At 30.0% G+C, this 14,985-nt stretch overlaps 1 protein-coding gene and 1 long non-coding RNA gene across 7 annotated transcripts; one reads left to right on the forward strand and one right to left on the reverse strand.

Annotated features, from left to right (window-relative positions):
• Window positions 1-1,311: 1,311 nt before the first annotated feature.
• Window positions 1,312-14,868, reverse strand: LOC100650942 (RNA-binding protein 4.1). Of its 6 annotated transcripts, XR_001099560.3 has the most exons (9): window positions 14,661-14,868; window positions 13,173-13,196; window positions 12,337-12,679; window positions 11,690-12,004; window positions 10,706-10,925; window positions 9,946-10,200; window positions 9,420-9,476; window positions 3,225-3,428; window positions 1,312-2,070 (listed from the first exon to the last, which is right to left on the reverse strand). XR_001099560.3 is itself a non-coding variant. In XM_012318525.3 (8 exons), the coding sequence occupies exons 2-8, from the start codon at window positions 13,191-13,193 to the stop codon at window positions 6,370-6,372; spliced, it is 1,209 nt and encodes a 402-aa protein (XP_012173915.1). In that variant the 5' UTR covers window positions 13,194-13,196; window positions 14,661-14,868; the 3' UTR covers window positions 5,626-6,369. The 6 variants fall into 6 exon arrangements, 5 of the variants coding, with proteins under 5 accessions (XP_012173915.1, XP_012173916.1, XP_012173917.1 ...); XM_012318525.3 differs by lacking the exons at window positions 1,312-2,070; window positions 3,225-3,428 and adding an exon at window positions 5,626-6,409 and having other exon boundaries at window positions 11,690-11,962; XM_012318526.3 differs by lacking the exons at window positions 1,312-2,070; window positions 3,225-3,428 and adding an exon at window positions 5,626-6,409 and having other exon boundaries at window positions 11,690-11,962; window positions 12,397-12,679; window positions 14,661-14,867.
• Window positions 7,244-9,261, forward strand: LOC125384808. Its single transcript, XR_007223594.1, has 2 exons — window positions 7,244-7,709; window positions 9,189-9,261. It is a non-coding gene; the product is annotated as an uncharacterized LOC125384808 (long non-coding RNA).
• Window positions 14,869-14,985: the final 117 nt, after the last annotated feature.

Here is a 14,985-nt window from a genome sequence, read left to right on the forward strand (position 1 = left end):
CTTATATATGGATAAATGTAGACAAAAGGGCATCCAGCCAGTAATACAATATATCGGTATTTATATATGGTAAAGAAACACCGCACGCTTTACTCGTTCGTAAAAATCTAATTCAACGCAATATCAAGGAAACGAGCAAAAAATTAAAAAAAAGAGAAGCTTTTTGGCTAAAAATCGGATCCTCTTTGCTCGCATGTGAAATTGGCACATATCTGGTTCGACTAGATTTTTATGAGCAACTGTAAGCGAGCAACGCGTGAAAATTTCTTTCAAATAAAAACTAACATATAAACGCGACTATTGCGTCGGTTACGTCCATGTCTGCAGTCACATGTATTTACACATAGGAAGAATGGAATGTACATAGTAGTAGTAATATATTATTATTAACCCTTTGAGTGCTGAATACTCGCGGCCTATGCGGTCCGTACGGACGGCGCGCGTCTAGCGCTGACGATCGCTGTTGACGGAATACTTTTTCGTTAGACTGAACTCTGTTGATTGACTATTCAAAGCGCAGATCGTAATAAGTTATAGTAATTCTTTTACACGAGATTAAATGATTCAAGAGCGTTATTTTTTAGTTATTTTTAATTATTTATTATAAACATTGAAATTTACAGTTAACTAGAATTTGGGTAATAAACTAGAAAACAATAAACTAGAAAATTAAATTTAGTAAATATAACACAAGTTAATAATTCAGTTGTGTGTGCAAAATTTCAAAACAATTATTGATACATAATCCGACATCGCATTTTCTGCATTCCCTTATTTTTCACACAAACAACACATTTTCTTCTTGATAATTAGATGCGACTGTCCGCGAAACAGGTAGACAACTGTTATAACGAGGCATTATTGGCTTTTGTTTACTGCCGTTACTAAGGAATGCATTTATATTTATCTCACACAAACGTAATAATATTACTTCTGCGTAGGTGTTCGGAAAAATTGAAAAACGCACACACGCGTCCTTAGTCCATGCCGGGCACTTACAGAAAACGCATATATATGACCTTAGTCCACACCCATAGCTTTCGCCAGACGCCTATATGCGCCCACAGCACTCTAAGGGTTAATAACTTTTTGAAGAATAACGAGTAACGACTAAAACTTTCTGGAGATTACTCGGGAGAATGTTCTTGACAACATATGTCAAGGTCAACATTTACCATATTTTTCATTTTTGATCGGCAATTCTAACATATGACACATAACACTTACAATCGCGCCATATACATATGTATATATTTGAGTTCGTAAAAGGAAGGACTCTGTCAGGAATTTATTCAAGAAAAATAGACGAAGTGATTTGATTATTTTTTTTATTACAGAGAGGATACCGTACATATTACTTAAAAAATACCGAATTTATATATTAACGAATATGAATGACGCATTAATTTTGGTATATATTACAGTGCGAACAAAGTTGCACTGCTACGCTGTTAGCATAATTTATCTTCACAATCGTACAATTTGAAAAAAAGAAAGAATTTTATTAGATTCTATCGCATACGCTATTGTATTAGTAGGGCCGATTTTTAAATTTTTGCAAATTGACAAAATTATGCTATTTTTCACGAAACCGTGACATTTTACGTAAAAATTGTTTCCTTCATTAGTTAATAAAAATTTGAAATTTTTAATAAAAAATGTGACTTGACATGCCAAAAATCCATCAGTTATATGTATGTATCAAATTTCGTGAAAAATTATTGACAATTTGAATTTGTTTTCAATAATAAAATAAAATATCTGCCATATTCTATTAATTTCTATGTACGTTTAAATAAGCTAATAAAAATATTTGTTTTTTGAAAGTCACAAAGTATGTTCCCTTTTAAGTAAATGAGAGATAAGAAAGAAAAGCGTTTGAGGTGTGTCATACTCATACTTTGAAGAACCTTGATGAAATAATTGATATTTTGAATGGTACTATACTATACTACCTGTGGGCTCATCTGGAAGATCATATACTAGTTTGCTGATTATTCCATTATTGGAAATTTCCAAAGGTATCCACTACAAATCCAAGAATCCAATCCTCCTAGATTGCAAATGGAACTGGTGGAAAGAAAGGAGAATGTACGTAAGTATATCCACTGATACACTGTCAAAAATTCAACAATAAAATTTTATTACTGTTCTATCAGAAGGTACCACGCCTCACTTATCATATAATATACAACACATTCTCGATTATACTATCAACACAACCACTATTAAATCCTAGATTTAGAGATTTTTATTTAATTCTTAGACACCAGTCTTTCATAAGTCAGAAGGTATCGTACTTTCGCGACTCACGAACACCTTAGAAACATCATTTTTATGTATCCGGTCCTAACGATGTCCTCAGAAGAATTTACAATTTCTATGCATATTTTTAGCGTAAATAAATATTCTGATACACTGTTTCCACAAAATTTCTAATATAGGGTTTAGATACGTGCCCCCAATCAAATCATTTGTTCATGAACTTTACAAAAAGATGCTGGTAACCTAAAAAGGATCAATCAATCAAGTCACAACGAACAAGGTTATGTCACCTACATTTTAAATAACTACTATACTACTTTTTGAAAAATCAGTTGGAATTTAGACAATAATCAAAAATACTATTTAAGACCATAGAATATAGGGAACTGGTGCATCACCTTTTTACTATTTATCTGTTTCTTTATACACGTTAGGAACTTCACTTTTGCTCGACTAAACAGTAACTTTAAACACGAAATGAACATGACTGACAAACGTGAATTGTGGAGAATTTTTCGTAATCGAATGCATTTAAGCGACCTTGGAATCTTTCCATAAAATAGAGAATAAAAGGAAAAAAAGAAGAGCCAACCACTGGTAATTAAATTCCAAGAAAAACATAAAACAAGATCAGAGGGAAAATGCAAGAAAAAAGTTCGAAAAACGTTTCTAATACAAAGAATGAATTTTCAACTGACATTTTTAAGAAGACACTCTTTGTAGCATGCCAATCAATTGTGGAAGTGAATTGGATTTTTTCCAATCGTGTTGAATGAAAATCATGTAGATACAGAACTGTCCGTACATAAAAAATTAATGTTTGGATATATAAAAGTTAATTGTTCATTTATATATCAAATATTAATGAAATGAAATTATGTGGTCGAATAAAATGATATAGTACTTTAGTATAAAAATAATAGATTTTAAAAGTAGTACGTTTAGTCATTACATCTTACATGTTCAGCATATGTTGTCAAAACAGAAATTCTTTCTTTCTTCCTGTGTTGTGTCTTCGTTGGTTTAACATTGCTGCAAGTATCTCTCTTGAGAGAAAAGACCCATCGATCTGAGTAGAGGAAGGGCTTCTTCATATTATTAGGATTCATACCTCCAATCTGAGTTCATCGCATTGTCCAGGGTCTCGTCATCCCGCTTGTAATCTATCAAAAAGATTATATTATTTGATGCATAGTACATTTTCCAAGCCTGCGTAGATATGAGCATACATTTTGTTATAAAATCTTAAATTAGATAAAATTTTGTATTCTTTGATATATGATTTGTTTATGTAAAAGCTGTATTCGTATTAATTTAGTTCTAATTCCATCCCATTACATCCGTTGTAGATATCAAATAGTCTCGTAAAGTATTTATTGAGATCTAATACTGTGTCAGCATGTTAATTTACTTTTGAAAATCTCACTTATTTTTATTCATAAAATTAATAATTAACCAAGAATTTACATCAGTGACAAATTATCGAGTCAATTCAAATAGAGTATAATCAAAATAAATAACACGTTATGTTAGAAATATATAAATTAACAAAGAATACTTTACTTAAGGTAACATAACGATTATTCCCTATATGCATATTTTAGATATTCGTTTATAATTTATCTAAGAACGTCTTGAAAAATAACTCAAGTAAATCACACAAAAGGGTAAGAAGCATTAGAAATAGATAAAGAATTTATCGATATCTATCGAGAATACGTATAGTGTACACGGGTTACGTTCGGAATAAAATAAATTTGACTCGTGCCACCTACGAACATATGACTCGTATAAATAAAAAAGATAATCTTTCTCGATGATTTCCTAAGAGATGGAATTAGAATTAAATACTAAAAGCATTCGCCATCGCAGCATCTTCGCAACGGTATTATAATCGACGATTGCAGGAACATTTTTGTTCGTAGTCTTTTATCATAAATTTTCAGCGTCGCAATAACCGACAATAGATAATGCGCGCAATAAGCGCATTCTGTTTTCAGTTTTTTTCATTATAACTATTTTTTTTGCTTTAACGAGCAAAGAGTAAATGGCGCACGCGTTGAACATACCTTCTGTTTAAATTCAAAGCACCGCCAGCTTTGAGCGCAAACGCAATTTGTAGCACGTTATCCGCATATCGAAGCTTGCATTATTCACCAGAGTCGCATCTACAGGCCACACGCATAGGTAAGCGACTTGATATCGTCTCTTCAATAATCTGACGTTGATATGCCACCAGGATTAGAGTGCGCTGTGTTTACGCGCGATTCGTCGCATAATTCAAGATTACGCTGTCTAAGTACAAGTCATGTAGATTCCATCAAATGCTAAATGACGTTCTGCATTTTTGTATTTTTAAAAGTTTAATAAATACATGTAACGTACATTTCTTTTACATTTTCATATTTCTTAAAATATTATGTTCAAGTAAAATGTAACTTGAAATGCTTTTATTATTTCTAAAAGCATTAGATTAAGCATTGAGATCAAGAAGTTTATAATATCTTCGATGAATCAGAATATATTTTTTCATTCAGGTTTTTCATATTACTTTATTTATTTAAACTATACCAAGAAGCGATCAAATTTAATAAAAATTTTGCAAAATCATTTTGTGACTATTATGTTTCCATAAACAGATGTTTCTAAATTTTGTTATTAATAAAATATATAGATAATAAAATACGCGTTATAATACATATATATTAATTGTAATTTTGGAAATATATAGAAATACAATATATATAATAAAAAACTAATTAAATTTCAGCAATTCTACGTTGTACAGAAATTTTTTTACATATATTTAATACAACAATAAGAATACTATAAACACCTGATCTCAATTTAAAATATATCTGTATTTTGGTTTGCACGCTAAAAATCTGTGATATATTTATTTGATAATATTTAATTACACTGAACTATACTTTGGACGCTTTAAAGAAAGAAAGAAAGGAAGACAAAAAGAAAGAAAGGACGATTTTGCAATGCAAAACGTCATTCTAATAATAATTATGTGTACCACGTATGAACGCGCGCTAATACCTAGTTGCTTCGCCGAAGGACGAGAAACAAGTAAATCATATTTCACTTGATCTTGCGTATAAATTTCTTCGATGACTTCCTTTTAACATCCACTTGTCAGCGTCGCATGTTTCAACGAAGAGCAGAAAAAGCTTTAGTGAAGAGAAGTTTACTTGAAAAGTATAAATAAAAGTGTAGTGAATAGTCGAAGGTAAAAAATAAAATCTTCAATTACTTTGCGTAAGATTCAAACAGAGACTATGTGAATAACAAGGTGTATATAAAGAAATTGTTACGAGGAGTATGTACTTGAAAATATTTAAGCTAAGAGGCTTAAAGACATACGTTTGAATTTTATTTTTCATTCTGTGAGGTACATTGATAACTTCTGCAAACACGTTTCTTTGCTTTATTAATGAACATTTAAAACATTATCCAAGTTCTTACGTGTAAAAAAAGATTATACAGCATTTCCTGTTTAATAGCCTAAGTCACCATTTTGTTGATGCTAAATATTACAAACTTATAACGAAATTATCTATCCTACTAATATGTAATCATTATGTGACTTAAGATAGATAAAAGATGCTTCAATCCATTTCAAGAAATTGGATTGTATATACTACGAGAGAAAACATGGAAAATATCAGAAAAAAACTACGAAACACAAATCGCACAAAAGGAATATATCCACTATCTGCTGGAAAAAATGAACGATATATAAAATTCCTTGATTTTACGTTATAATGTTTACTTCAATCAGAAATTCAATCTTCTTTTTTTCTCTTCAGGTGATCATAGTTGCTTATCTCCTTAGCCATTCATTATGTTGCTCATTGATGTACTTCTTATTCTTACCGTACCTTAAGTTAGTGTGTTAAACGTTAGATCGTATCTATATCATTATATCGTGTCTATATCATTATACATATTATTGTATGTAATGGTATGGACTCTGTATGTCAGACGCAGGGCAGTTCCTAGGTATTCGATTCCGTAAGCGAATGACCACCACTAAAGAGGCATTTTTTTAAGGGAGCCTTTTCGCATGCGCTTAGTATTTGCTTTAGTACGCTTTTAGTACCTCGGTGGCATCGCGTCTGCCGGACCTGGGAAGCTAAAAGGTCAAAAAATGAAAAATCGCAGTATTAATTTCTTCATCGCCTTGCGGCGCAACAAGCTGGAAAGTATAAGATGTAACACTGATATGCGCGAATACATTTTACCAAAAATTCCTTCTCTTTCTTACAGAAAGGCCAGTGCTGCCTTCACACTGCCGCCTTTCAATACCAAATATCATACTACGTATAGATTTTATCGATCGAATCTCCTCGCAACGCATGTAACACACATTTGCCGGATAACATACAACTTTCAGACCTGGATAAAATATTTATCAATCATTTCTATTAATTTCGTACTTTTGTTCTTTATACGATAGCTAATATTTTCTATGTGACAAATATATGTAGTCAGGTATTCTGTATTTGTTACTTCATTCATCAGCAAATATAAACAAGGATAAAATTCAAGCTATAATTCAAAACTGAAGACATTTGATTAACATATGCAGCCCATAGTTATTAAAAAAGAAAAGGCTAAAAAAAAAAGAAAAAATGTATACAATGTTTTATCACACAATGAAAATAGATTGAAATAGAATAATGGTCTTGATATTATCAATGTATTTTCCCAAATTCAAAGGTACTTGAAACAATTAAACACTTTGTATATTAATATTGTATATTAATTATTTGCCAAACATATCTACAAAGAAATGTTAAAATATTTGTCATTTTGTTAAGAATTTATTGTTCTAATTTTAATTATGTTAATGTATGCTAAGTATAACTTAATTTCTGAACAATTTGAAGTTTGTAGAAGTATAGTGCCTAGAAAAAAAACTAAATTGAATAACGTTTGTATTCTTTATAGTAATCTTATAGTGATGTGATGAAGATTATATAAGAGTATATAAAAGCTATCATTTGAAAATTGAAATATAAATACAAGATAAGCGTTAATGTGTGTGGTACCGTAAGACTGCATATATATAAGCGAAATACCGATCAGACTCAGGTCTGATAAGTTGTCACATGTTTAAAGCTGCTTTATCGTCACAGCCAGGCGTTTCTCGCTATTGTCGCAAAAGCGTATCGACGACAGTTCAAACGTTCACGAATATTTCCGAAGTATGTGCTCGAGCATTCCAAAATAAATATTCTGAATGATCATTGAAAATGTTCCTCTAGCTGCTCGATCATTTGCAATAATCTTGGCAAAAGACGCAATAGCAAAAGAACGCAACGCAATTTTCGTGCAACAACCAAACCGGGCTGGGCTGTCTTCTTCTCACGCATTTTTCGTAGTACGGTGTTCTTTCAAAAAAATGAAAACCGATGAGGTTTCGAGGCACGGTAAGACCGATAGCATGCATCTTCAGAATTCAGAATACATGTTTAACGGCGCAGTGTGTCGTAACGTATTATTATTACGGTTCATTTATCAGCATTCTACCGAACTGTTGTTCGATTAATCGCAAATATCTCGAATCACGTACACACTGATTTCGCGTAACTTTTACCGCAGAGTACATAAAAGAAGAGAGGTAGCATTAAGTTAAAATGATTTTCTCTAGACAAGTATAAAATACGAACTTAATACCGTTTTTCTTTCGAATGTAATTAAATATTTCTCTGTATTTTAACTCATTCCTTTTAAGAATAGCTTCATAGCTATTGACATGGAAACATAAAATAGTCTGTAATATTAACTGGATAAATAATTGTAAAATGAGTCCTTTTGTGATCTCTTAACTGATACATTACATTGTTCTTAACAAAATTTCGTTACCTAATAATCTTTTCAATAATAGAAACTGAAATCCTTATATTTGATTAGATATTTTTGTTAGATACTTGATTGATTCCGAGTTATTTGAAAATTCAAATCAATATTGACAATCATTATTTCGTGATGAATATGTAACGAGAGAATAATTATTTTCCAGGCACTTGATTCGAGTTATTATTTTCATTCCTATAGTATGAATGCAAATAAACCAATTGTTTAAATCAATAAAAGACATCGAATTTTCTTGCAATCTTGCCTGAATAATTAAACTATTTCGATATTCGAACTATGTTTGATTCAGATCAATTTGGATTGAACGTTTTCGAAGTAACAATGTTTTGATTAGTACAAACATATGCAAGAGTTAACATGTGCACTGCATTAACAAATTTTTTTTTAGAATTTCATAAATCCTTTATGAATCAAACTTATAAAATATCAAGTATATACCTCATATTTCATCTTAATTTAATTTTTGTTGAACTTATAACTTTGTATATATGAGTGTTTGAATAATTAACTCCTCCCCGTACTTTAGCGAGTCAGACTTGCGATGAAGATTTTGGCCCAAACATGAATATTCGCGATATTCTGGGATTTCATCGCAAGTCTGACTCGCTAAAGTACGGGAAGGGGTTAATACTTAATAACTGTTTTAAATTGAACCTCAAGTTTAAAACTTCTTATACGTATACGAGCAAAGTAACAGAGCTATTTACTTCGCATAAGTAATTTTATAATGATATTATTATCTTAGAAAATGTGTGCGCGTGTGAGTATTTAAAAATAGAATATATTCGCTATCATTATACTATTATATTAAAAAATCAATAAATTTATAGATAATAGTTAATAGATATATTACTACCTCTGTTCTCTTTTACACTCGACACTAGAAAAGTCGCAGAATGACTTATTTCGTATAATGTATTTCATCGACAATAGAAATCAATCTTGTGCCGTTATATGCACAAATATACGCTTTCTATGATCAAGAAATATTTATATTCTCGCGCTAAGTGTCACACCTTATACTTTTACAGAAAATGTTTAACCTATTTCGATCCGCATAAAAACGTAAGCACACTGAGATCAGTGTTCAATCAATCGAAATGACATTGCGCAAAAAGAGCGTGGTCGCTTGAACAATGAACGATCATTCGCATAAGTTAATATCGCTCTTTAACGCTGTGTGATCAGTATCACTTTAGAAAACGCATTGGTGTAAGTAGTGTAACATATTAAATAATAATAATAACAACAATAAGACTTACCGTCCGCCACCACGTGGAGGACCATATGCATCTGGTCTGTCGTACCCTTCGGTATAGCTAAAACAAAAATTAAGATTATTATAATAACAATAATAATAATAATAATAATAGTTGAGATCAGTCAGATTGAATATTTCTAAATATTTCAGTATGGAAAAGACATTTTGAAATATGTAAATACCTTACCAAAAAATAATATATAAGAAATAATAAATATAAAATTGAATGAACTAATTTAGATTACAGTAGGAATGAAACAGCAGAAGATTTATTGAAAATAAGTGGAATTTTGAAAAAAGAAGAATATTTATGTACCTTAAGTGAACCACGATTATTTCAAGTTGGTGATTTGTCAAAAATAATTTTATTTTCGTACATGATAATGTTTTACAAACACACAACAAAGATTTAAAAAGAACTATTTGCAACAAATATAAAAGAAATAAAAGTAATGGAGAATAATTATTAATTAATATTTATGTACTGATATTTTAAGTAGTAAAATGAATGTAACTTTGCTACTTACCCTCCACCAACAGGTGGATATCCACCACTAGGGACAGCACTGCCAGGTCTTCTACTAAACATGTCTGCTTGTGGTCCAGGACCAGTACTATAACTAGGTGCCCCAGTGCTGTAGCTGGGTCCAGTACTCATTGGCCTGTTAAATGGAGGTATATCATTAACAGGGGGACCATCCCTCCTGTCGTAGGCCATCGAAGCTCCCTGACTTACCCCCCCGGGCCCACCCATCATATCCCCAGGCCCGCCCGGATAACCCCTGTCATACACAATTGGAATATGTTAACTTATTTTCACTCTATCCTTATAATGCACCAAAATGTTGCTCAAGCATAATTAATTGATCTTGTAATGCACTTGCAAATTTTAAATTAGTATAAGCATTACAGGTTAGAATAAAAATAAAGTTTCAATTCACATAATTGTTATGCTAAAGTACTTCAAAATGCTGCAAGAGACTTATTCTTTTACAGTGCATACTTATTTTAAATTGTTAACATTAATCTGTACTTCTTCAAGGTTAAATTTTTTGTCCTTACATATTTAGAACCAATATGTATTGTGTATAAAAAATTTAAAAAAATGTGTGTCAATTTTATTAATAATTGTTAATCCAAATCATTAATATCTAATTTACTACTTTAAATGTTACTATTATATAGTTATTGAATTATATTAATAAAAATTACCAATGTATTAATATACTAATTCATATTAAATAATAAAATTAAATCTAGTGTTGTAAAATGAATGAAATATATTACCAGTGACTTTCATCATATCCTACATCTGTGTAACCCGTCCCATACCCAGTAGTGGCAACTGCACCACCACCGTTTCTCATAGGTCCAGTTGCAGCTCGATCATAATCATTTCTAGCTGTATAATCAACAGTACGATTTGCACCAAAATTATCTGTACGTCCATAATCCATTGGACCTGGGGCACCACGATTAAAGTCCCCAGTCATCCCACCTCCAACTACTGCAAAATGTATACACTCTATATCAGAATAATAGTTATTTTTATTGCAGCCTGGCTAAATCTATCCTATTTGTTAGATATTTAGTATTCACAAATAGCTCTGAATTGATAGTAACACTTCAAATGAATATATGTAATCTTATTTCATGCATTCAACTTTGGTATCCAGAGCAAAAATCTAACAGTGTAACATTCATGATAACCCTTTTCATAAATAAAATGGTAAAAACAGTATTTATAGAATGACATATATATACATATAAATATATATATATGTTATTTTATCTCATACATTTAATTGTCTAAAAACAAGGAAATAAAAAATATTATGAATTTATGAAAAGATATGTTGCAACAAAGGTATGTTTAATTTAGGTGCTATTAAAAAAAAAAATAAATTTATACATTTATATTTAAAAACACCTTTGAAAATGGATATATTATATGGTCTTATTAAAAAAAATGAAAATAATAATAATTAATAATACAAAGTATATGTATGTCAAATAAAAAAGGAGCTATTTTATCTTTCTTTGTAAATAACAATTCTACAATTGATCTATAATGAAAGCAATTTTAATATGTAAAAGTACAATCTGAACATCAAAAATATGTATTTCAAATTTCAAAGATAAATACAGAAAATAAAATGAAATATAATATTGTAAATGAAAATAATGTTTAATTTAAGAAGAATAATATAAAGGGTTAATTATGAATATTACAATATCCTGGCTAAATAAAGCACATACCACTGCCATTACCGTAATCTGTTCTAGCTCCAAAATCTGCAGCACGACTGTAGTCAGTTCGACCGTAATCAGCTGTTCCAGTTGGTCCATATCCTCCAACAGCTCCAGTTGCTGGTCCGTATCCTCCTCCCATTCCAGGTGCCGTAGAAGTGTAACCCATTGCCGCGCTCCCCACATTTTGACCATACGCTCCACGATCAGTGTATCCAGTCCCAAAATCAGCTCCACGTCCACTAAAGTCTCCAGCGCCACGATTGTAATCGGTGTACCCCGTTGCGACGCCACCTGCAGCAGATCCATCGTAACCAACGAGTTGGATCGGAAGAACTGTAAAGCATGCCGAGATATCCAATTTGTATTTTAGTCTGTATGAAAAATATATTTACTTTAATTGATTATTTTCTCATTGCAAAATGCTTTATGTTACATTTCATAAATTTATGTCCCATTATATATTTATAATTTTAAAAAGTTTATTAGCTTTGATGTAAAATAATGTATTCTAATTTTTCTCATAAATTTTAAAAAGATATGAATTATGTATATATTTAAATGATAAAAGTTTGTTATATTAATTATTAAATATTACACAGAAGCATAATAGGCAATGAGAAAATAGTTATATCAAAACAGAATATCATAAAAATAAATTTACCAACCTCTTCTATCATTGTATGGTCCAGGACGAGCGTCTCTACCACCGTCTCGTCCCCCCCTACCACCTCTCACTGGTCCACCTCTTCTGTCTCCATCCCTGCGTCCTCCTCCTCCACCACGTGATTTGCCTGTAGACTGTTCCACATTGATTGTTGCCCCTTTGAAGTTTGAATTGTGAAGAGCTTTGATTGCGGCAGCTGCATCTTCCTCACGTGCCATGTGGACAAACCCATATCGATTCATGACATCGCATTCCGTTACCTCACCAAAACGTAAAAATAATTGTCGCAACTCATCGTTGCGACAATTTTCTGGTAACCGACCCACAAATATTTTTGTCTTTCTCTGTAAAATTGAAACATACAGTTAATAACACTTATTCATGAATCTCTTTATGTAAATATAATACATGCATTTATAAATACCAATTAATAAAGAAAATGTTAGATTCATTTTGTACCTCTAAAATCGACCATACCCCTGTTTGCAGAAAGTATGGTGTCTGTTTGAGATTTTATCTTGCTCAAAATTTTTGCTATTATTACAAAAATCATATAATAATAATAATAATAATAATAATATATCATTGAGCTTATATATAATAATCACTGAACTGATATTTAATCTAACTAAAATTTGTAAATGATTAAGTTATAAAAGATTTGAATATATAAAAAAATTACAAAAACACAATACCTTATGTACCTATAAACAAATTATGCCATTCAACTTATATATTAATCATTTATTTGAAAAAAGTAATGTACATGAAAAATAAACGTTGAGGTCATCAAATAATACAAAATGGAAAACTATTTACTATTAGCATTGTTCTTACCGGTTGATTAGATGAAACCATTTTCTGAAAATAAAAAAATAATATGATTAATTACAGTCTTATGTGTATTATTATTTCATTTTTAAATAATTACATTTTTATATTTTATTATAATAGTTTAATCTATTAATTACAATAATGATTTGAAATATGATTTGTGAAATAATATTTTGCAATCATTTACATCTATAATTGCATTATTATGGTTATATGCATTTTTATGCGCACTGTACACTAGTATTTTAAATCAAGTATATCTAAAATTTATGTTATCTTCACAAGGTGGCCAATTTTTTATAGTAATAATAATATCATAATAAGTTATATTTCAAATAAAAATTTACATTCTATGTGATATGCTTAAGCAAAATATAGTTATAAAAGCTTTGTAATATAATTTTTTAATATATACAGCAACATTTAATAATTATATTTTGATTCCAATATTATTTGTATTTTGCAATAATATCTAAAAAAAAAATAAGTTTCCAAAATCGAATTATTTTAAATAACAGTATAATGTACTTAATCCGTGTTTAATGTTTTTTAATGTGATATATATAATTATTATATACATATAAATATCTTTAATTGGTTCATTATTCAACATTGTACATTAAGTACGATGTAATAAATATACAACATTATATTTTATTTCTAAATTAAACAATAAATAAATAAATATAAGTCACTATACTTGATTTCAAAACTATTACCTTTTTGGATATATAATTTTGCTAAATTGTATATGTGCATTTTGTTTGGATTTAATAATCAAACCATACACAGAATAACATAAAAAAATTAATGTCATGAAAAAAGCAAATAATAAACATCTAAATTCTTATATGTATATACTTTAAAAATTAGTACCTTAGGAAGAAATGGTTACATGTAAGCATTAACATTTCCTTGAAATTTCCTAAAATGGAGAAACTACATTTCGAGAATATTAAAAAAAATGTATCAAACTTACATGGTCATTACTACACATTTTATAACTGTGTAAGAACAGGTGTCTTAAAACGCAAATAAAAGAATTTTATATATTTTCTAACAAATAAAAATAAAGGGAGTTGCTTTATAAAAATTTTGTAAACTTTAAATAGCTGAAAAAAAAATTGAATGAAATTTGAAAAATTGTGATATTTTTTCCGGTAAACGTAGAAGACGCTTATATACTGTTCAAGGCCATGAAAATTATCAGATATTATCAATAGAAAGGAAAACAATTTCATTCGTCCCATCGATTGTAATTATTATAATGAAGTAGTACAAAACAAGTATATTATATAGATCGAATTTTTAAAATGTAGAATTGAAATACGACCTTGTAACCGAGAAAAAAAGATATCTAAAAACAACCGGCCCTTGGCGTGCCCTAGTAACTGACGATATGTAAATCTCTTCATCCCACTTAAGTTTCAAATTACTCAAAAATATTTCTAATTGTCAAATATCTTATTACAATATCACATTACTACTTACATGTGGCTGCGACGTTTTGGCGAAATTAAATTAAAGTAAAAAGGGATAAAACTTTCGTGACGCTTTCAGCGAAACGAGATACGAAATGGCGTCAACGATTTCCACCTTGAACACTTTTGACGGCAAGCAATGAGTTCTATACTACGTACTTGCCACCCTTAGTTCATTTAAAGACAAAGTCACTAGATTATTTGTAAGACATATTTTCATGAATAAATATTCTTTTGTGAAAAATATAAATTCATAACATTTAATTACTTAAAAAACTTAAGCGATTTAAGAAACAAATTATTATATGGGGAAAATATACATTATAACTGGATAA

Source organism: Bombus terrestris, chromosome 3 (assembly GCF_910591885.1).
Source record: "Bombus terrestris chromosome 3, iyBomTerr1.2, whole genome shotgun sequence".
NCBI lineage: Eukaryota > Metazoa > Arthropoda > Insecta > Hymenoptera > Apidae > Bombus > Bombus terrestris.

What these genes read in the sequence shown, in the direction of transcription:
- LOC100650942 (XM_003402286.4), bottom strand. Translation starts at nt 13,193, where the DNA reads ATGGTTTCATCTAATCAACCG. An exon ending in ACCATACAATGATAGAAGAG is followed by an intron (nt 12,005 to 12,336) that starts GTTGGTAAATTT and finishes CATGCTTTACAG; the next exon opens with TTCTTCCGATCCAACTCGTT. An exon ending in GGATATGATGAAAGTCACTG is followed by an intron (nt 10,201 to 10,705) that starts GTAATATATTTC and finishes TGTGTATGACAG; the next exon opens with GGGTTATCCGGGCGGGCCTG.